We start from the raw sequence: 24,651 nt of genomic DNA, 5'->3' as shown, positions 1-24,651 counted from the left end.
ACACTGTTAACAGAGTAGAGCACAAGTTCATTTCTGGCTTCTTAGAAGCTATGGCTTGTGGTACCCCCTTTCCTTCATGGTCCATTGGCCACCAGTCTGGGGACAAAGGGGTGAAAGACCCGCTCGGAATGCTTCTGCATGCCCCCTGCCCCTCTGTCTTCCCCGCCTGTGCCGGTGCTGGGTGTTCTCTCTGGAGCAGGCGGGAGGAGCAGTTGACTGAGGGCAGCGCGGTGGGGACTGAGCAGGGCAGGGCCAGGGTTCGGCCAGGGGCTGGAGAATGCAGCGTGGGCGGCGCCTGGAAGGGGAACTTGAGCTGGGAGAGCAGCGGTGCTGCTTGTCCAGGAGCTGCGAGCGGGGAGCCGCCTCCAAGGCCAAGGACACGGGGGCCGCGGAGCTGCCGGGGCCTCCCAAGCTTTCACCCCGGCAGGGCTCGCGCCCCCGGCCCACCCCGCCTGGCACCGCGCCTCGGGGCTGGGGCCGAGCAAGGAGCCTGCGAGGAGGCCCCAGGGCGAGCACCAGGTGGGCCGGCACGAGAACAAACACCAAGTGAGCCGGCCTGGAGCCTTGCCCCTGAGCCCCTGCCCGATGAGAAACACTCCGTCCCAAGGTCTCCGCCCCCAAGGTCAGCCATCAGGACGCGGAGGGGGGGAATTGAGTCTGTTGTACCAGACACCAGACCTTGAAAATATGCTGATCTGGAATGGCTCTGTGTCTCATTTGAACCATCCAATAGAAATGATTCTGTATTTCGCCTCATTTGAAAAACTCTGTGTTTCACCTCATTTGAATGACTCTATACTTCGCCTCATTTGAATAACCCTGTATAGCGCCTCATTTACATTGACCAATGGGAATAGCTCTGTACAATGCCTCATTAGAATTATCCAATAGAATCCCTGCTTCTAGCTTGCACCTTTTTCCCTATATAAGGACCCCTTTCCCTTGGCTTGGGGCGCTTGGCCTCACAGAAGCTAAGTCGCCCGGGTACCCATATCTCCAATAAAGCCTCTTGCAGTTTGCATCCAAGTTCGTGGTCTCGCTGATTCCTGGGTGCGGGTCTCCTTCTACGAAAGTACCTCTTCGGGGGTCTTTCAGGGGCAGAAGGGGCAACGGAGAGCTTTGTATGGACTGTGAACAGGAGTGGAAATAAGCTTTCAGGAGATACCTTCAGTGAGACAGCTCAACTTTATTCCAGAGTGAGGAGAGATATAAAGGATGGGGACACAGGCTGGGACATCACCTATTGCATTAAACAGCATGTTCCTATCATAAGGCTCCTAATGTCTAGTTACCATATGGGCAGCAGAAGGAAAGCTTCTGCAGGGGACTGTGTCAAGGGTCACACTAGGGATAAGTCAGGCATCCAGGCCTACAGACATTCTCCAAATAAGGGCAAGTAGAGAGCAGAAAGTCTCACTGGGGAGGGAGTCCTCCAGGTTACCAAGCTTGGAGAGAGCTGCCTGGCCATGGTAGACTGCAACTTCTCACCAGTAGGGCCTCCCAACAATTGCTTTGTATTAAGAGGAGGTAGGAAAGGACATAATTTCCTGAACCCTGTTCCACTATTCCTTTTTTTTTTTTTGTAAATGAAGTATAACCTTAAGTCATATTAAGACAAACAGGCAACAAGTTTAGAAATCAAAGTGTTGAGAAATCCGATCTCTAGAATATGCCTCAGCTTCTCAGCCTTTCCAGCCTTTAGGTGGATCATTAGATTCTAGACTTCTGCCCAGTCACCAGGCAATGCCAGGCAGTGAATCTCCTCACACACACACTACTGGTTCTGACTGGTACATGATAACTATGAGCTACCATGACTGTCATTTTCTACAGGAAATATAGATGTATTATGGGGTGGTATAAGATTCAAAGAGCACAGACTGTGAGCAGCATTGATGGAATAAATGTCACCCATCCCCAAGTCAACCAAACATTTCACTGGAATACTTCTTGGGCTCAACATCCTTGCTCTCCTCTCTACTGTACTGAATGCAGCATACAGGCTTGCCTGTGTCAGCCAGGACACCCATCCTTGCTGGATGCCCTGTCTTATTATGAGTGAAGGCATTACTCCTACCCTATCTTAACCAAGAGCTACTCAGGGGCACCTTCTTCCGGCATTCAGTTTCATTACCATAAAAAAAGAAAATAGATTTTTAAAAACTTAAGATAGTAAAATATATAAAATTTATTCAGGGCAGAAATTCTTTATTCTCAATTTCAATACCTGGAGGGAAAAAGGCTTTTCAAATACACTTGCTGTAGCTACTGCTGCTGCTGTCAAGTTGGTGTTGAAACTCGATCTGAATTCTGCAAAGCTATTTATGAAGATTTTGTAGTCATGCTAATATTCAGGCTGACTGCAGAGGAGTGAAGGGTGTTGTCAAGCCCCATGAAGATGTTTCATTAAAAGTATACATGATCTCACAGGCCTAGAGAGATGGATCAGCAGTTAAGACACCTGGCTGCTTTTCTAAAGGACCCTGGTTCAATTCCCAGTACCCACATAGTGGCTTATAACCACCTGTAATTCCAGTTCCCAGGGATCTGATTCTTCCGGCCTCCATGGGCACTCAACATACATACATGGTGCATAAACATACATGCAAATAAAGCATCTATACACATAAAATAGTAAAATAAAATAAATTAAAAATAAATCTAAACATTAAACCAACAACTTAACATGCTCTCAGATTAGCTCACTGAAGTGAAAATCTGAATCACGTCTGGACCCAATTTAAGGGATTGTGAACCTGAGTTGCTTGGTTTGTTTTCAACTAGATCAACTATCACAAAGGCCAGATAGGTTTTTTTGTGTAATTTTAGTGTTGAAAGCTCTAAGTACTGAAATCTAAGCATCAAAACAACACACTTTTTAAGTAACACAGAATTTGGTAGCACCACAACTGAATGCTCAGTCCTCACTCACTTAGCTTCAGAAGTCTGGTGCCTGAGGTGTGTACCAGCCCCAAATACAGTGCTGTCCTAAGACACAGGAACTGTCGAGAAATGCTAGATATGGTGCGGTTATTTTCAAACCAACCCCAACAGATGTATCAACTTAATTCTATTCCCTACATAGGTGGGCAAGCTCTTAACTAAATCAGTAACACCTAGTGAGGCTGCATATATCATGTACTTTCTATCAGTTAACCACGAGAAAACCTAACATCTCAGCATGAAACATACAGGACAATGCTATCCCGAAACTCACAATGAACACATGCAGACTCACACCAAAACTAAAACATGGGAAACACTAAACTTGATTTCCAACAAACTGTATTTCTCAAGAAATCACCTGAGGCTACAGAATGCTCAGTAGTCATGAGCACTGACTGCTCTACCAGAGGACCCAGGTTCAGTTCCCAGCACCCACATAGTGGCTCATAATCATTTCTAACTTCTGTCCCAGAGGGTCTGATGCTCTCTTCTGGACTCTGAAGGCACTGCATGTAGGTAGTACACAGACACATGCAAAACACCCATACACATAAAAATACAATCTCAAAACAAAAATTTTGAAGATAACAACTCAAAATGATTTTCTATATACATTTTCTTTATTAAAATTATGGCATTTAATATTAACAGCAGAAAATATTCATGATTCACATCCAGAAGCAATTAACATTCCTTATTACAAATGAAGTAAAAAAAAATCTAACATGTTCTGTATGTAAGCCCTTAATTGCCTAAAATATATTTAAGCATCATTTACAGCCAGTGCACTTATATAAGCTATTTAGGACTTTTGAACATTATGAAAATTAAATGTCAGTTCTCAGTTATTCATGGGGGACAGTACACACTGATAATTCCCTTTGTAAACTACTGCATATCACCTCAAAGATTTGAGCAATTTTAATGTACTTATAGTAAAAATTTTAAAATTCCCACTAAGTGCCATATTGAAAGACAGTTCTTTTTCACTGAAGCACCTTTACACAACAAAATATTGCATCTTGTTCAGCCACACTACACAAATTATGACATTTGTGGAAAATATGTACATAAAACATAATGCTAATATTCTTTTGATAAATGTCATGTTGATAAGCAGTTGTAGAAACAATATCTGGTAATAAGAACCAGCACTCTGAAATTTCTATAAGTTATATCTTCATGAATCAGGAGGCTTGCAAACACAAGATATAAAAAAATCAAAATAAAGATGTAAAGTGCACCCAGTGCACTCCAAGGACCATCTTCATACTCTTAGTCAAGTAATAGTCAGGGTTAAATACTGTACCATTTTAAAATGTACAACTTAAGATGTGAAATTGCAACAAATTCACAATCAGATCCAGCTGATAAGAAAAAATTGCATCTAAAAGTGTCCACTTAGAAAGTGATAAGCCCCAAAGATCTAATTCCCCTCATATGTCCAAATCAGTATGTCCAGTGTTTCCTTAACTACTTAAAAACATGTTTAAAAACATAAACTTAACCTCCTCCTAACCAGAGACATGTAGACTCTTATCTAACAAACTGCTAAGCTTTGGTTACATAAAGTGCAGTTCAATAATGTGCCACCCAACTGTTCAAACACACTTAGGAACTCTGCAGTTCACTGCCATCCTCAAAATCAGTTTTCAATTCTGTTAAGGTTTCTGTTAGGAGTCATACAGCTTCAAAATGTTTCTAGCACATTCTATCGTGTTCTTCACAGTTCCAAGATAGTGGCAATGAAGCTGAATAAAGTACAGAAATTCTTATTTGTGCTATAACACATTCAAGATCTGGCTCTGCTTTTTCCTTTAAATACTTTCATACCTTTTGTTGTATAAAATTTTCAAGTTTTATGATGATACAGGCTGTGCATTCCAACACCCTCATGGCAACCTCAGACGTGAACCTGTCGTTGGGGATCTGTGGGAAAGGAAGCAAATCGGGATATCTGGTTTTTAAGCTATCTACGCCATAAGCTTCCAATGTGTGGACATCATTTGTCAGTCCTTCCAGCTGTTGACTGTATTCCTCTATCTTCTGTGCAAGTGCTGTTGGCTTTACGTCTTTATCGGATTTCCCCCTGACGGCATAGTCAGCTGCTATCAAAGCTAACTTGGTGGAAAGGTAGCACTTGAAGCACACCCATTCATTGGCGTTCTTGTGAAGGTCATTCCTGGCAGCCGAGAAGTTTGCTCTGGCTTGTCTTAGCCATCTCCGGGCTTCCACTGGATTGCCCACAGACTTGAAGGTGGGAGGGACAAAGAACCTTTGAGAGTATGTTTGTCCAGCAGAAGGAGGGCATTTTTCTTTACTTTGCTGTTGCCTTTCAGATTTATGGCTTGTGGCTTCTTGATTCCACGAAGTATAAAATCTTTGAAATGAGTACTTGTCTGACTGAAATCGGGATGCAGAGGCTGAAAATGTTCTTCTTGAAGCTCTGTCTGCATTTTGATCTAGAAAAGCCTGTTTTTCTAATCTGTTGATTTCATTCTGCAGATGTTTGAAAACTTCATTAGCAATGTCATGATTCTCTGGATTTTTGTCAGGGTGCCACTTCAAATACAACCGTCTAATGATCTTTTTTCGTTCTGATTCTGGAAGCTTCCAAGCTTGCTCCACCACTGATGTCACTTCTTTTAAGATTTCTGGTAAAGCATTCACCTTTAGCTTTTTGGGGGAGTGGTGTTTGGAAGAGGAAGACTTGTGGCTCTCTCTGCCAGAGAAAAGAGGAGGAATGCTTCTCAGACCAGGAGTCAGGAATTCTGTGGGGCTTGTTGGTGTGGTGGGAGCACTATCTCTGCTTTGAGAGCTTTCATCGGGCCTTGAGAACTTGTACAAATCAAGAGAGCTGACTATTTTATATTCACTGTAGCCAATATCAATCTGATAGATCTTTCCTAGGAAACTAGTATTGTCAGCATCTTCTCTTTCAACTTCTTGAACAATAATTGCATATGTGTATGTTGGCTGGTATGACCCATAAATATCACCACCTTCAGCATCCACAAGGTATCCAACATATTCTCCAGGATAAAAAACATTCATTGGATCCATAAGCAGAGTATAATGGATCTCAGCAGGTATTGGTGTGCCAGGCATGGGAAGTTCCAGTTTTGATGGCTCAGAAGAGTCATATTTTACCCCTAAACTATCAAGTTTCTCGCTGATCCTGTAAATGTCATTGCATCCCAGCATAGCAATTAAATATGATGTGTCAGAAATCAAGTTGTCAGTTGCTGATTTAAGTGTCATTGCTAAGGCTAGCAGGAAGTTAATGTCTTTACTGTCTGAATGCTGGATGTACAGCAAGATGACTGCATTGCCAAATCGCTTCAGGAAAGCAAAAGTTTCACTCCTGCTATGGGGAATAGGATTAAAACCTTTAACTCTTAATGTTGTCTGAAGCTTTTCAAAACAGGACACTTTCAGCCCTTCTCTTAGAGCTTTGCAAAGTCTGATGGCTTTTTCTTCATTGGCCAGGAAAGCATTATCATTTTCATGCTTCATTATTCTAATGAGGCCTGTGATAAACTGCTCGGAAGACAAGAGAAGCTGCAGTCTTCCCTGAAGGGAGCACAATGCTCCAAACTGGCACACCTTGGGGGTCTCTTCATCAAGCTGCTCTTCAAGTATACTGCTCAGCAGACGAGGTCGAAGTTTTTGAGGAAAAAGCATTATCAGCTTAGTGTGGAATCCATGATCTTTCCCTAAGTAGCACTGGCTAAGATCAACTAGCATTTGCACACCAATATTGCCTTGGATTCTACTTTTATAGTGTGGTGCATCATCAAACACCAAGATGCTCGACTTCACCAACCTACCATCCTGGCTTGGAAGGTAGAGTACGAGGTCCCGGGCATTCTCCAGATCACTCCTCACCTTGACTGAATCATTTTGCAGACTTTTGAATAGGCCAGAAACCACTCTCTTAACTGTGCGCATTTCATTAGGATCCAACTGCTTTCCTTCAGAGTTTTTGAATATGCGGCTTAATACTTCAGCATATTGCTTAGTTGAAATGATATCTTCAGTGCCTAAATGTTTGAACAGCTGATGAAATGTGCCAAGCTCTAGAGGCAGCTTGTACAAATAAGGTTTAAAATCAGCTTCATATTCTAGGTTTATCACTACTTCCTCAGGCTTCAGAAGTTTCCAGCCATCTTCAACCATCACAAAGGCAACACCTCGAAGCTGAAAACGGAACTCCCGTTTTTCTGCACTGAGAAATTCATATATGCTCCTTAAGACCTTTGCTCTAGTTTTTACCATTTCTTCATCCAAAGTTGTTATGTTGCATATGTTTCTGCAATTATTAATGACCTTATCAAGAGGGGGGTCCAAGTTAACATTAAGCATATTTAAAACTTGTTCAAGCTGTTCCTGTGGACCAAGGTCACTGCCTTCTTGTTCTTTGATGCTCAAGGGTGTGGCTTTCTCTGGAAGAATAGGGCAAGATGTCCACAGCAGCTGGAGCACATCACACTGCTTGAACTTTGGATTCACTTGTGCTCCATTGAACTTTATAAGAGGAAGTGTCCCATTTACCTCCTGGTACTGAGGGTGAAACCGAATGTATTCAGCGGGGGCCCTTTCAGGACACAAGAATGGTATTAAGGATAGTTCCTTCAGAAAATTTCCAGATAACAAATCCATTCGTTCTTGGAATATGTGATGGAGAAGGATGTCAACTGTATTTTGTAGTGTTTCTTTAGACCAGTTTTCTGTATTTGCCCTCACACTGATTTCCTTGGCAAACTGTAACAACTGCTGCTGGGAAAGTATGTACTTTAGCCCCACATTTCTCAAGAATTCCACCCAGGATGTCATAAATGCAACTTGATTTTTAGGTTTTATTACTTGTTCCAATTTTTTAAAGAACTCCTTAGGAATAAATAATTTTTCAGGAAGCATAACTTCAAAAACTCTCACAGTTCTATCATAGAAATGTTTTGCTTGTTTTAGTCGATTGTTGGCATCATGGATAATCAGTAAGCTTTCCAGTTTTTCAAAAAGTTGTTCCTTAATCTCTGACAGCTCCTCAATGTTTGACAATCTATTCTTCAGATAGATCAAGTGCTCTAATTTTGCATCATAAGAGAGATTTTCAATTTTTGGCAGAAGGTGTTTCAAATACACCTCCAGATCATCTACTGGCACACAGCCAAGGACCTCGTACAGTTCTTTTAAATGTACCTTTTCTTCCAGAAATGCAGATGGTGATGACTGTGTCCATTTTTCCACTTCAGCTGAAGGGATACTTTTGGTAAGCACATAGCACGTTCCAAACCTTGCAATGCTCATATAGCGGCCACTGATGGATTTGTAGCATGGAAGGGACTTTAAAATTTTTATGTCATCTTGGGACATCAAGTGACTCAAATTGCAGTTGAAATACATCAAAAGTGCTTCAAAGTCACTTTCTACTAGTTTTTCAGTCCTAAACATTGAAGTTTGAACCATGTAATGTACAGCCTTCAAGATGCTTGTGGGGCTATCTATGTTTGCTGTGTGACATGACAACAGAGGAACTAATGCACTGTCTTTCGAGCAGATTTTGTTCAAAGCAAGCTGAATACAGCCAGCTTTCATTAGAGCATGAAACACCTTATCGCTCTGGGCATTTGGGAAAACGGCAATGTGCATGAGGCTCAGGGGGATCAGTACATCTCCTTCAGGAACCACAAGCTGACTGGAAGACACAGTGAACTTTGTTCCTGGAAGCAATGCCCAGTCTTTGAGGATGTCAACAATGACATCAAATGCTGGCTTTGGTTCTTCCTGATCTTCTGTCACACTAACGGATTCACTGATAAAATGCCAAGCATTCTTAAGCCAAGATTCACTGGCAAAATTGTCTTTCCACTTTGTACAGTTTTTGGTCTTATATTCACGAGGCAACACAGAAGAGAGTAAGTCAGCAAAGCTGGAAATATCAAACACTTTTGCAACTTTGCAGTTCAACAAAACACTACTGTATTTCAAGTATAAGGTGTTCATAAACAAATCTTTACGTGATGGAATTAATTCATGGTATGTTGTTAGAAATTTGGGTCGTTTACCATCAAAAATCTGCAAAACACTGTCCAGTGTGATGAGCAGGGGCAGTCCCTCAACTTCAAACTCATTTTCTTCAGCATCTTTAAAACAGTAATCAACTAAAAGTTTTAAACTATGAAAAAGTTTTAGGTTAGTTTGCTGAAGACGACAAGGTAGCTTCCCAATATGGCAGTTAGTATCAGGAGAAGAGAAAGTCATTAAGAAGGACCTAACATCAGCAGGAGTCACGTAGCTAACAGGAATATCTGCATCTATAAGGCAGTGGTAAAGATTAGCAGTTTCATCACAGTTATAAACCAGGTTGAAACCAATTTCTAAAAGCAGGTGCTTTAGCCTGTAGACATTCTCTGCAACTGTTTTTCGAGTTGTAATGTTATAATCTGCATTTTTAAGATGCTGTAATTCATCCTGTAGCAAGTTATCAAAAAATGGCCTGGTTTTATTTGAAGTAGACATATTGATCCAAGTAATTATGACTGCAGAGTGCAAATCAGAGCCATCAATATTTGGAGCACGAACAACAGGTAAAAGACGTTTCATGTCTTCATGAATGCAACAGTAAAGTGCCTTTACTAAGCAATATAAATCTGGCTGCAGATCAAGCCTGTTAACTGGAAAGAAGGACAGAAACTTCTTTAATGTGTCCTTTACAACATGAACAGGTGTGTTCTGTAAAACTGATAATGTTGGGTCAGAACCAGGGAAATACCGTTTTTTTAACTGGATTAGTAATTCAACATAAGCTGGCGCTATTAACGCTGTCATTAAACTATTATTCCAGTCACTTCGAACACCAACCCCGTTATCATCACGCCACAAGTTTCTTCTGGCTGAATCTAGAGCAAAGTGGCCATTCACATGAAATGGCAGCCCTGTCTCCAAAGAGAGAGGCAGAAAGCAGAAGGCCCTGTGGGGCTTTTTATAGTTATGAGTAATGCAGGCAGCTACTCCACCACGTGGGAAGAGGGTGATATCTTGGTTCTTGTGAGCCGATATAACACTCTTGGATACTTTGTCCATACTTGAAAATCCTGATCTATTGCAGATCAGCCATGTGGTCAGATTTCCTTCAGAATCCTCAGTATCCATAGTGTAAGTTATCTGTTGAACTGGTATGTCCTTGAGCTGCCTCTTTTTAGTAACGCTATCAATTACAGATGCGTGGAATTGCTTCCTTTTCAATCGGTCTCCATCTGTGATCTTGCCTTTTACTGAATAGAGCACATTCAGACCTCCTGTGGCCTTATCTATTTCACAGATAGATATTTTTTCCATGTGATTGAGAAACATAAGAAGTTCTGCCCCATCAGAGCGCAATTTGTCCAAAAGATTCTGAACCATTCTGTCTGATGATGGAACTGAGGAAATTTCTGAAACTTGTGCCATTTCTGCATTACGCAGAGGAAATCTAAACATTGTACAATTGTCCAGTTTAAAGTGATTTCCCAAGTAAAGATCCAGAACATCCGAGAACTGGGTTCTGAAGTCTGCATCCAAATCTCTAAACATGCGTCCAGGACTAACTGATGTGGCTCCTGGTGCATATCTGGCATGGGGATCAAAAATACACAGGATATCATTGCCAGAAATAAAAGAAGGACAGTCTGTAATGTGATACACAGAATTGAACCCGATTCCATATTGTCCCGTTTTGCAAGGATTTCCTTCTTTGGTGCCTTTCCCAAGATTCTGAATTCCTCTTACATCATCTTCTGTAAATGGCTGGTTGTTGTACACACACAGTGCTGGCCCTTGCAATGGGGCCCACTTATCATCAAATATTCGGTCAACAGGATGCTGTCTGGGATCAAACACAAAACAGATTTCTGTGGCCTTTGCATCATCAGCATTTTGAAGAAGCTCTTTCAGCATTTCCTTTTCTGAAGGATAGGCATTGAGTATGCTCTTAATTCTGCTAGTCAGTTTTTCTTTCTGTCCAAATTCTGTGCCTAGAGCTGTGAAACAGATGTTGGATGCATATCTTTCTAAGGCTTTATGTCTCTTTGGTATTGCTCCTAGTTTGACAGCTACTTCCCGGGGTATGTCAGCATGGCAATATTTAACAGTAGAATCCTTTACTTTTATCCAAGGACAGTCATTGTAGCATAATGACTTAGCAGGGAGAAGCAGAAGATTAGTATCTGGCAGTAATATTTTGCCATAATTTTTCTCACAGAATTCTTGTCTCTTTTCTCTAATGAGGCTCCAGATTCCTTCACTGATTATTCGTCGGCAAAGCTGAAAATTCTCTTCTGTTATTTGTTTTTTTCCTCTTTCTTGATCAATAGTCTCTAAAACTAGGGCAAAATCTTCTATTGTAAATGACTGCCGCACACCCACACTTTCAAAAAGCTCACGGAAATTATTTTTATACTTGTTAGGTAACTGATAAAGGTATGGTGCTGCTTCAAAATTCAAATGAAAAGAAACTTTTTCTGATTCAACATACACATTCTCAACCAGAATGAAATGAAATGGTTTTAGTTTTTCAATAATTGCTGCCTTGGCAATTTCATTCTGCATCATTGCTTCATGGAGGTACTTGTAGCAAGCATTGGTGATATTTTCCTGATACAATGTAATGCCATCGTCAACTGATTTTGCAACTTGCTTCAACTGGTTTATTACCAGATCAACTGTTGGCTTCTTTAGCAAACCCAAAAACTCTTTAACAGCCAATGACACTGAACCACAGCCTCTAAAAGAATGGGAATTTTCATTGAGAATTGGTTGCAAAAGACAGACTATATCTTGATGTTCAGCTGTGTAAAGGTCAGTTGCTGCAAACATGGTTTCAGGCTTAAAACTGTTCCCTTTCCATTCTAAAGAAAAACCTGCTGGCTTTGTTAGAAATGGAAGGAAGGGAATTGTTTGGTATTTTGCAGCAAAATCCTTTGCTCTAGGATCCCTTATTTTTAGCTTCTCATCAATAAGGCTTAGTAGAATACTACTCCTTAGACAGGCAGCAGCATGGTCACTTTTATTAATCTCAGCTACTGACTCTGCACGCTCTAGCATATCATCCCACAAAATATCATCTTTTGCCATGCCTAACTGAACTAGCTTAATCAAAATAATAGGATTGAGGTAATCCTGTGTAGAGCCATAAGGGAACCTCCCATCTTTAGTATCAAATAACTTTGCAACTCGTCCTTCTGGGTGGATCAATCTTGATGGCAAAACCAAAGGATGGCCCTCCAAGGAGCAAGGAACACACGGTGTAACACGAAGAATTCCTGAGAATTCATCAAGTTTCTCATTTAAAACAAAATTCATTAAAGGATCTCTCAGTTCTGCTTCAATTTCCTGAATATTAGGAAAAAAGACTTCTGAAAAAAACTGTTTCTCTGAAAATGTATTTTCAAGCAGTATCTGTTTGCAGCCAGCCTCCTCAAATCCTGCCTTTACTGATGAAGGAAGCTCAACAGCACAGAGGTTTTTGGAGCCTGTTTTCTTGAGGTACTTCAGAAATATCTTGAAGGCTGCTGAACCAACATCTTTTCTTTGAAGTATACAGTCATCTAGGAATCTCACATTCTTCATGGAAACCCAAGTAGAGCCATCAGAGAAGACTCTGGTCAACTCCTTCCCCTTCCCATGAGCTATATCTTCATAAAATCCTTGACAAATCACGGAGAAGTCATCATGAACTAGATCAGGATCAGGCCACACAGCATAGTAAGTATAATCAGTCAGCTCACCACTAGTGGCTAGGTCCCGTAAGACACTGAGTGCTTGTAAGTAAGCTTTCACAATGACATGCCTCATGAATGTGGTATTCCATCGCCCCTTTGTATCTGTCTTCCAGATTTCTTTCCTATTTGAAGTAACAGCAAAGCAGCCATTGATGTGAATCGGCAACCCTGTTTTTATTCGTAGAGGTAAATAGCAAAACACCTCTCCTATGTGTGGTTTCACGGTCCACTTCTGCTCCTGGGTTTCATGCAAAAGAACAGCTACTGCCCCACAAGGAACCAGCCCTAGTCTCTTTCCACTTTCATTCAAGGAAAACTTGAGAGCCTCTCCTGTATCCATGCAGGTGCATAAAAGCCATGTGGTGCAATCTACTGTCTTCTGTGGCAACTCATCTGATGGCTTTTTTGATTGGCCAGACTTAGCCATTTCAAAGAGGGTAGCTGGGTCATCATCTGGACCTCTAAACAGTGGTGACTGTAAGTCAGCAATCCTCCTAAACACATGGTGAAATTCTTCAACTGTGATCTGAAGAATGCAAGATGACTTTGGCACTTCAGTGGGAAGCTTCTTGCTGGTGCTGCTGCTACAAGTCTTCATGAGTTTAGCAGCTTCTTTTAAAACACTCAAAACTGGTGCACTCAGTGCTTTGGAGGGGCAGGCTTTTTTCTTAATTATTATTGTGTCTTGTGCTAAGCTAGGGTTGCTTTCTTCTATCTTCAAGTATTTCAAATACATTGAGTTTACACTCTGAGTGAAAATGATAAGTCTGTGCCCACAAAGGCTAAATTCATCCACTAGGGAGTAAATATCTGCAGTGTTGTAACAGGTACTGCTAACTTCACTCACTTTTGCTTCCTGTTGTGTCCTAAAGGACAGTCGGAAAAGAGTTCCATTGTAGCTGTAAGGGGCTTCTACAGCCAAAGGTAACTGACAACCAAATACATCTATAAATGGTTTGAACTGATTTGGAAATTTCCTAAGTCTTTTTTGCTGTTTACTCCAATTAATTTTGATTCCAGGATTAGATCTATCTTTTATGTGTTTACTGATATGATTTATGTTTGGATCAAACATAATCATAAATTCTCTGCTCATAATGATGGGAATGTCAGTGATATGGTACACTGAATTAAATCCAAGACCAAATTTTCCAACTTTGTCAACTTCTCCCCTTTTTAAAGATTCTCCTAACCTGGTTATGTTTATGAAATCTGAATCTGAGAATTCAGAATTGTTGAATGACCACAAAGCAGGTCCATGGCAAGCTGCCATCCCTGGGTCTAGGAGATTCTCCCTGATGTCCATATTTCTTCTCATATCAATCATGAAACTGCATTCTGTTGCATTCGCATCATCAGCATTTTGAAGCAGCTCTTTAAAAATATCTGACACAGAAGGGTATTCTTCCAAAATATTTTTAATCCTTACAGTAAGAGGTTCTCTTTGTCCTGACTGCTCAAACCCCATGTTTTCAGGGTTGATCAGTCTTGTACTAAGGCAGGGAACTTTTAGCCACTCTGCAGTTTTCATAGGTATGTCTTCATGTACCAAAATGATGGGTTCCACTGAATCTTCAAGTAAGTCGTTGAGGTCATCAACTTTGATGTCACAATAACAGCATTCATGAATTGGCTTCATGACAAGTTTGGAAGGATTTTTGCTATGATAAATAGGAACTGGTGTATTAGGGCTTGCTGGAATCTGGTTGCTATACAGCCATCGCATAATATTCAACATAAGATGAAGGTTTTGTTTACTTTCTTGTTCACTCAACTCCTGTTCACTTGTGAGATATACCTTCTGAATTACCATTGAAATATGATCTGATGTCAACTCTTCTATTGAGCCACAGGCCTTAAACAGCTGGTGGAATTTTGCCATGGTTTTAGGCACATTATATAAATAAGGCTGAAGATCCAGATCATGGATTGGTTTTATCACAGCCTGGGCAAGAGGACAAAAGTTTTTGCCAGTCCAAACCCATGGAAATTTCAAGGCTTTAAAAGAATCTTTCCCTTCATTCAGATGATCATGCATGAACCCATAAATTTCAAGCAAAATATGTTGGAACTGATAGTAATCTTCATCACTAAAGGTTTTTGAAGTATACCAGTCAACAACAATCTTAAAGTGTTTTAAGACAGCACTGATACTAGGCTTTGTGAAGATGCCTAGAACTTTCTCCAAGTTTACATGGACACTCTCAACAAGAGGAAGTGAGGAGCCCACAAGAACTGCATGTGCTGCATCACACATATCTGGAGGTGCACAAAGATTACAGAGATCCCCTTTCCAGACTAAGGAACCTGGATAATTAGGAGGCCTTTCCTTGTAGGCTGGAACCCATTTTATTTTCTTCAATGTCATCTTCCCTTCAGGAGACTGTAAGAGTGCATGGTTTTTACTTAAGACGAGCAAGAGTGTTTTGGCTTTCTTCAGGAGAACATCCTGATTCTGACAGGAACTGACCTGCAAAGCTTCAATTGTTTTTGCCACTTGTACAATATCTTTCTCTTTCAGGCTGGCTTCATTTTTTAAACCAATCTGTCTCAAAGAGTGAAGGATATCTGGTGAGGTAAAAATCGCAGGTGGGAAATAGGCTTCTTCTTCACTATAAAAGAGATCCTTTAGTACTTCTATATCAGGATCAAAGAGTTCACTGGCTGCTACCACACGCTCCTGTGACATCTGAATGAATTTCAGTGACATCAACCAATCAAGCACATTTGGATTCTCATTTTTAAGAGATGATAGATTCTCAAGGATCCACAACATAAGATGTGTTACCTCTTCCTGTGTATAAAATGCATTTTCAATATCTTTTAAAATAAACTTTAAACAGCTTGTAGTCTTTAATTTTTCGATTTTCAACATGTTTGCCAAACGAATGGTAGCTTCATCACTACTATCTATTACTGAAAGAGATAGTCGCAGATCTGCTGGAAGTTTGGCAGTATGGTCCAAAACTTTACAGCCTTTTAATTTGGTGTAAGAGGAAATCCCTTGATCAGATGAGTGATTGATTCTTTTGAATATTGTCAATTCTTGAATTATTCTTTTCTCTTTTTCACTGGTATCAGTTAAGCTAGCCAAAAACTTCCTTAGAGCATCTTTGTGGGTTGGAAGTAATGATGCTATTTGGTTACATAACTTCTGCAGTGGTATCTTCTCCATTATCTGCAAAATAGCACTTGGTAGTGGAGAATGAATGTATTTTTTAACAAGTGGATGTTGAATAGAGGTATCTAACTTTTTCAGTACAATTCCCCCGAGTTTTTGTACAATATCTGCTAAGAATTCTGGAAGCTGAGCTTCAGTTTCATCATCTAAAATGACTACTGATGGGATTCTGAGTCTAATGAGTTCCACACACGTCTGATCTTCATCCAGTATAGTTCTGGGGATAAGAGGCATCTCATCAAATAAAGTCAAATCCTCTGAAAAATGTATGTAGAGATTCTTCCAGACCATTTTAAGCCATGAAATGGACGGGTGGTGTTTGTCTTCACTAAATGGATACCACTGAACCACCAACTCTCTGCCAGGCCAGAATGTATTCATTACTTCTTTAATAAGACGTGCAAATCTCTCTGGATTTAGAAGCTGCAGCTGAGTACATGGTCTTCCTGTAAATCACACACAGAAATGTTATGCACAATTCTACTTTAAGCTCTTCTGGTCTCACATTTAAAATGGCACTAGAAAGCTGTTTTAAGGAAATGCAAAAATTCAGTGTAACTAATTTAAAAATAATAATAGTCTATACAGAAAATAATGAGAGTCTATACAGAAAATAATGCATATAATAACCTCTAAAATAAGTCATTTTATCCACAAAGTGCTTATTTTAAGTAAATATAAAAATCTATAAAATACATATTCAAAAGTATCTAGTGTTCTACAGATGGAATCAACATGAAAAACAATATGTAATGTTTAGCTGTCCACAAGTATCATACCAAATGAATACAGATAAAATTTACATATTGTTTTTCATTTAATGGGTAAACATCAATAAGCAGACCCAATACATCTTTGGGGGTTGTGTGTACTTCCGGCACCTCACCTGCATAACTGTGTAGGAAGAAGAGAAGGGCTCGAAATCAGAGCAAGAGGCTGAAGTCTTCATTTCAGAAGCTAACACTTGCTGAAATGCAGATAGCAATGGCCCTCATGAAATTTCCTGTCAGTCTCTAATCAGATATGGAACTGGGTGCCAGCTAATGTCTTGGAGACTTGAACTCACTCATTTGGAAAAGCAATGGGAATGAGGCTCTACCCACAGACTGTTCTATACAGAGCACAGCTGCAGTTTTGCCAAGATTGCTATTTATTGAAGTGTGCTCTGTAGAATCAGGGATTTTGTAGAAATGCTTCAGGGCAAACAAACTGAACATGTGGGGTGTTGCTGTCAAGGCAGATATTTTTCCCACCAAAACAACTCTATTTCTGAATGCTTGCAAACTAGGAGAGTAACCGAATTTTGCCTCCTTGGGGGGACAGTTGCTTATCTTAATAGATTGCCTAAAAATTAACATTTCTTTAAAGTGAATTTTGTATGTCAGATTATTTTTTTATATTTAACACCAGTAACAACAAAATAGAGAACTACATACCTGTAGGTATGTATTTGCCCATATATAGAAATAAAAGTCTCAATATAAATTCTGTGTAAATTAACATTTATCTTTCCCCTATGTGCAAGTGACTTCTATATCCTTATGAGCCATTTTGGGAAATGCTGTAACAAGAGGTATACCTCAGGCTCTTGGGACTTTTGTATGTAACTTTGTTTGAGAATGTCATAGTGAGGTGCTTCAGAGGCCTTCTAATGGAGCCATGGAGACTCCTGTGCGAACATTTATACTTCAGGGTTAAAAGCTAAGTGTCTTCAATATAAAGTAGCGAGAACTCGGGACTTGAGATTGAAGATGCTGTATTCATATAATTCCCATCCTACCTTCTCCCCACTCTAACACTTTTTCATCAAGGAAGGACATCTTTGTTCCAAAGGCTTTACTCTCTACTCCAAAATTACTCATCATGCTATTTTAAAAGCACTGTCATAGAAATCCCAGCAAAGACACACTTCTGAAACTTTAGAATGATAATACCCAGATTCAGTACATTTTTAGTTTCTATGTCATGTGACAGAATAATTCAAGTAACATTTTTAAAATTAAAATGTCACTAATACAATCAATGTAGTTTCTTTAGGTTATGGAATTAATTAAACTTAATTTTATAATAATGTTTCTTAAAGTGCTTAGTGAATAGAATTAGCTGTAACTGAATATCCAAGTCATAAGTAAAGCAAAGATATAACTTTAAAGATATAAAAATGTTGAAAATTAAAATTCAGAATACCCAGAAAGCAAAATTTTAAAATATGTACCATGTATGTTCCATGTAAATTGCCATATCACATGCATTTTATAGATAACCCTGCCTAATATCCTGGCATAAAGTTTGGCAATTTACAAAACAAAACATACTTACCATTAGGAAAATTACTTGGTATGAACATGTAAATAAAATGTCAAGACACACCCACCTCACATATAGCATGCAACTAACACATCAGTCATGCTCAACTGGAAAAACAATAGGAAGTAAAGGAGAGAGAAAATGCAGCAATGCACAACTCTAAATACATTAAGTTAATTTAGACCGAAGTCCTGAGTTCTAGCTACTCTGTACTAAAGTCAGTTAGCTTTTAACCCTGAAGTGTAAATGTTTGCACAGTTGTCTCCATGCCTTCCATCAGAAGGCCTCCAAAGCTACTAGGATGAACTACTAGGAAGAGCAAAACAATTTATAGGTTAAATATAAATAACGTGTGGGTTTTGTGGCTTCCACAACTATCAGCAATGTCAAAACACATCTAACTATGCTTCTTGAAAAATGTTCATAGGGACAGTAAACTATTACCAGATATATTCAACTGTAACTTTGGAAAAATTCTTGTACATAGGTTGTTTGCCATAGAAAGTCCATCTCAGATAATGGAAACAGTCTCTACTCGGAGACTGTACTATTTTTTGTTTCTACTTATTTACATGTCTATATTCCTTGCTAACTTGGAGAATAAATGCAACATGGTCAGAAAGTAGAACTATCAATCAGTGTAAAAATTCTCTTAACAATGATGCTTTCATTCCAAATGCTTTTAAGTAAACTCCTCCAGAGGTGTCACTCTACGGGACAATGCTAACTCAAGGCACTGGATACATGGCCATTGTGTTTGCTTTTCGGGTACACAGTGGTAATGGCAGCTTTGATAGCTGGTGAGTTTTAATAATGTACTACTGTATAGAAGATTCAAGTCCTTGTAAACACACACAAACAACAAACATCCAATTAAATGATTATTGTAAATCAGTCATATCTTTAAGAAAAAAAGAGAATGAAGAAAAAGAAAAGACCAACATGGGGTTGGGGTAAGTAAAGGAAAAGGCAGCCCAGTGCCTTCCAGTCAGGACTCCACCAGCACTCAAGTCTAGATATTGTGCTATGGACCCCTGGGTCTTTCAGCATCTTATTCTACCTCTAATGGTTCACTGCTTCCCAGAAAGTCTGCACTGATACTCTGCCACTGATATCTTGCCTTTGGCCTTTTGTTGTTCTTCTTATAATACTGGGCACTGACTATAAGGTTTCATGCAAGCTAGGCAAAATCCCTACCACTGAGATATATCTCAATCCTCTTTTTACTTGACTTTTTATGGATGCTCACTAAGTTGCCCCAGGCTGGCCTTGAACTCACTTTGTAGTTCAGGTTGCCCTTGAACTTACAATCTTCTTGCCTTAGCCTCAGGAATAGCTGGTATTACAGGCCTCTACTATCAAGCTTGCTCCAACTTGAATAGGAGGAGATGCAGCAACAGAGATTCAGTAACCAAAATGGGACAGTCCCCAAGGCAGGTATTATCAGGGTAACTACTCACATCAAGGCTTTGCTGCCTCTTTCACTACACTTTCCCAATACAAGGGCTATTGATAAAGCATTAGATACCTTTAATATAAAGTAGATGCCAACTTTAATATTTATAGAAATGTCACTCTAATAATGATTTAGTTTCCAAACTAATTATGTGTATGTGTGTATCCTGCTTCAAATGATATATAAAACCAATTTCTTAATAGATTTTGAAAAATTTGAGATTTATTTTAATGTATATTGTGCTCTATCTGCATGTACACCTGAATGTCAGAAGAGGGTATCAGATCCCATCATAGATGACTGTGAGCCACCATTTGGTTGCTGGAAATTGAACTCAGGACCTCTGGAAGAGCTGCCAATGCTCCTAACCACTGAACCATGTCTCCAGCCCCTAAAATCAATTTATATAAATCAAATCTTACATCCTTTAAGTTCCCAAGTAAAACATGAACTTGGGAAAATAATACAAAATAATAATAATGAGGATATTTATGAAAGCAAAACAAGAAGAGTGGGCAATCAATAAAATGACATACCCAGCATTGTAAGATCATCTGACTATCCCTAATGAAAGTGGACTTTAAGGCTCCATGTAGCTAGACATGGCTTCCTACTTCCGCCAGTCTCCACACTGTGCTACAATCCACAGTCCCTAGAATGTGCTCTCTCTTTCATTTCTCCTCTGAGCATATGTGTGTATAACAGAAGTTCATTCATGTCACACTCTCCCATGAAAGCAGTATAAAATACAAATTTCACATATGTCCTGCATTTGAGACTATTTATGAAATGAAGGTTTTCAAGTCATTTAAACATGTTTTTAAATCAGTGTTTGCAATAACAAAGGCTTATATTAGTAGTTTCCTCTCTCCTTTAAAGTTATTTCCAGCAGAAAAAAGATGGTTGACATAATTTCTAGCTATTTAGGTTAAAAACAAAACAATAACACAGGATTCAAACAAACCAACAAATGACAATAAATCAATCAAGTGTCAAATGAACACAACATTCAGTCGGTGATCCTACCTGAGTATCCCCAGAGAAGCTGCTGTGCTAGAATATAATTAAATCCATTCTTAGAAAGGCCAGAATGTTCAATATTTCACAAGCTCACTACAGAAATTACGCTACATCTTAAGGCAATGCTGTCTGCAGAATTTCCACATAGCATTATGCAAAAGAAAAGGCAAAAACAAAGCTCTAAACAGTATATACATTTACAAATTAACGATCTATTCAGATGCAAATTAGCCTAAACTTTGTAAGAACTAGGATTTAGCTCAGAAAGTAGTGAAGGAGAATGCATGTTTATAAGCACAAATCACACTACATTCACAGCAATCTGCAAGCTAGCCAGGTGCTATTTCACAGGCTATCATAAAACAAAGGACCTAGAAAAAAAAAACTGAGAAAGGGAGAAACGGAATTTTTATAAGTACTCTAATGTCTATACAAGTAAATTTACACTTAATTCTCAGTTTATGATCAAGAAAAGTGAATTTATCAAACAAATCCTACTACTTGCCTCTGATAACCACCAATTTCTAAGAACAGCTCCCATGGGCAACTAATCCTTCTATGCCTAAGGCAATACAATTGCATCTTTGTGGACTATGTTTGTTCATTGGGGTACCTTAGACTCAATTTCAAGGCTAAGCCAGGGACTGGAAGTCTCATCAGAATAATTACCTCACCAGCAGTATTTGTGACTCAACACCTAGACATGTTCTCAGACTTTGTGTATATCTAATGAGGAAGGCAGATTAGAGAAATGATTACAAGTAACTATACAAGTGCAGGTGTGTGGTGCTGTGTGGTGTCCAGTGTTATGGACACATGCATAGGTTACATGAAACAATGGGTGAAAGGGAAAGAAAGGAGAATGATTGGGTAACAGCAAACACTGATTTTAGCATTCCTGTGCGTGTACCAGGCATCTTTATAATGCCCAGGATAAAATGGACAATGCCATGGACTCTGGTTTTGTTTGTTTGTTTGTTTTTTTTTTAATAAGAAAAAAAGAAGCCTTTAAAAGGTTTTTGATAAAAGGTAGAAAAATGATGTTTTAGAAAAGTAAGTTCTCATAATGCTGTATTAACTAGAGAAGAATGGCATTGAGAGATACCAAGGCTCTGCCTGTGTTCCAGGGAGAGATGGCAGTGGCCCAAATACTGGTGAAGGTGGGCTTGTTCTTCTAGCACATGGTCCCTTTTCCCAACAAATAATTATGGATGTGGCAGTCCCAAACATCTCCACAGTACAAGTCTTGTGTCAGATACAGCGATCTGTATGCCAGAGACTAGCAATTAAAAAGTGTAACACTTTCTGAAGATTTGTACACATGCATATGAGGTTATCATCTTTTCAATAAATAGTGTACATCATGATAAAGTTGTGTCAAAGTCATCATTGAAAACATGTTGTCCCTGAGACATGAAGGCTGCAGTTTCTCCCCTGTGTGCCAGACAGAATACAAACACCCTCCTCCCTGATTTGCCACCCACGTCTGTAGCCCCAGTCCATTCTCAGCAGTGCCCACCGTATGAATGGCAGTGCTGATTGACATCCATGTCCTATGTAGCTGTGATCTTTTTCATCTATTCATTAATTCCATTTGGCACAATGCTTGGTATATATAGGAGACAAACACTTAAGGACAACTCTTAAGTTTGTAATTATAATAGATCATGTAACTCTCTAATAAAAAAATCTTGAAAATTAAGAAACATGTGAATAGGATCCTAGTGCCACTCCATTAGGAATTTGTGCACTCAATTACTTTTTTTTCTAGTTTTTTTCCATCTAAAATCCATTTACTGGCAGAATTTTGTAACCATTCACTACTCACCTAATTTCTGATAATCATCCATTTACTCATGTAATTTAAACTGCAAATAATCTAATTCACAAATAAAAATGAGAAAGAACAAAAACAGAACTGTGGCTACAACTCTACATTTCAAGTTGTCTAAAATCCTTTCATTTCCTTGAGCTTTTCAAGTAGAGACGATGACAGTGGCTCTGCTATCTAAGGGTTGTAGAGAGCAAACAGAAGATACTCATCACAGATAATGTCTCCTACCTAGGGAAGGGAGAAGGAACTAAGACAAAGCCTTGGACTTGAAGCCCACACCACCAAACCCACCATGATAGCAGCCAGACAGAGCTCCACAACCATTCTGCCCTCGACCTCTCAGGGCCTGTAGAATCACATTTACTGTGTGGCTCAAGGGCTGCCTCCAAGGCTCTTCTCCCACACTCAGGTAATAAAGAGATGGCAAAGACTCCAGCCACTAGAAGGCATTCTAGAAAGACTAGGCCAGAACTTCACTCTGGAGTTCAGTGCTGGGTCTGCAACAATGAGGCTCAGCCCCAGGCAGAAAACAGAAGTCTCAGAGAGCCTTTCAAGCACTGGGCAGAGATCTGTTTAACAGCAGAACAGACTAATGTTCCAGTGTGATCCACTGTCAGCCTTACAGCAGGACTTCTTCCCTAGCTATCTTTTACTTATCTATTAATTTCTAGCTCATGTATTAATTTCTAGCTCATGAGTACCTCCCAAGCTTTCTCTGTGGTTACCAGATGCTGGGAGAGTGGGGGATAGAATATGGGATAGACATAGAGGCTGGTCAATTAGTATTGCTACAGGTCAGATTAAGTTCTGGGTATTACTGCACAGTAGGGTAACTATAGATAATAATGATATATTGTATATTTCAAAAAGCTAGAAGATTCTCCATCAAGAAATAGAAAGGAGGGAGGGGATCCATGTTTAAATACCTCAAAGGCTTTCTTGAAAAGAACAATTCACAATAAATGAGTCATGTGGATGCTGGAAATCTGAATCACTGTGACTCTCACATGCATAAATCCTTGTGGCAAGAAACATTTACAGGCTCATTCATGGTCTCACTTTTAACTCCAACCTCATTTCCCTGACAAATCCCAAATCCTTTCATGAACATTTTAATGAGTAAAACTGTATAATGATTAACAACTTCTCCTTGAAAGGAAAAAAAAATCATGTTGTCTAAGTCATCACATAGAATAAGCTCCTTGAAGCAGCCTAAATGCCCCTCAACTGAAGAATGGATAGAGAAAATGTGGTACATTTACACAATGGAGTACTACTCAGTGGAAAAAAATAATGGAATCTTGAAATTTGCAGGAAAATGGATGGAACTCGAAGAAACCATTCTGAGCAAGGTAACCCAATCGCAAAAAGAAAAAACATGATATGTACTCACTCATATGTGGATTTTAGACATAGAGTAAAGAATTACCAGCTACAATCAACACTGCCAGAGAAACTAGTGAACAAGGAGGACCCTAAAAGAGACAAACATTGTCCCCTGGAGAAGGGGAAAGGGTTAGGATCCCCTGAGCAAATTGAGAGCATGGGAAGAGGGGGGAGGGAGTATGAGAATGAGAAGGGAAGAAGAGGAAGGATACAGAGGTCATGAGGGAGCAGAAAGATTGAGTCAGGCGAAGAATAGAAGAAAGGATATGTGATAGGTAGGGTTTTAGTTGGGGGAGTGCTAGGGGAGGAAGGGAGGGAGAAGGGAACTGGGATTGTCATGTAAATTAATCTTGTTTCTAATTCAAATAAAAAAATGATAAAAAAAAAAAAGAATAAGCTCCTTGGTGAGACAAACTCTGAAATCTGGGAGGCAAATATCTAACTTGGGAAAAGTCCAGATAATAGTTTTATAAGTGAAGGGATGTTTTCAGAAGCTGAAAGACAGAATTAGAGTCAGAAGCATAGTAATTTTTCCTCCAAATTACTGTCATTTCCCAAAAATCAATCCCAGTAAAGGGCCTCTGTGACTTTCTTAGGTCTCCTCAGTCTCCTTTCCTGGCAGCGTTATGGGGTTGGATAGGTATGCATTTCTAGAAAGGTGATGACATCTGGTAGCTAACAGGATCCCCCAGAATAACCACCTGTAACTGCATCAGAATGTGGTACAACAGACAAGGGAAACAAGGCAGAACTCCTGACT

The 24,651-nt window shown here is 39.6% G+C and overlaps 1 protein-coding gene across 3 annotated transcripts in view; it reads right to left on the bottom strand.

Annotated features, from left to right (window-relative positions):
- Nucleotides 1–3,544: 3,544 nt before the first annotated feature.
- The window catches only part of Sacs (sacsin molecular chaperone), a 40,884-nt gene continuing 19,777 nt past the window's right edge, over nt 3,545–24,651 (bottom strand). For all 3 annotated transcript variants that reach the window (XM_027390390.2, XM_027390391.2, XM_027390392.2), the window contains one exon: nt 3,545–16,334. In XM_027390390.2, coding sequence (XP_027246191.1) covers nt 4,774–16,334 — 11,561 coding nt within the window. In that variant the 3' untranslated portion in view covers nt 3,545–4,773. The remainder of the gene's footprint in view (nt 16,335–24,651) is intronic.

Source organism: Cricetulus griseus (genome assembly GCF_003668045.3).
Source record: "Cricetulus griseus strain 17A/GY chromosome 1 unlocalized genomic scaffold, alternate assembly CriGri-PICRH-1.0 chr1_1, whole genome shotgun sequence".
Classification (NCBI taxonomy): Eukaryota; Metazoa; Chordata; class Mammalia; order Rodentia; family Cricetidae; genus Cricetulus; species Cricetulus griseus.
This window is presented reverse-complemented; position numbering and strand designations above follow the sequence as displayed.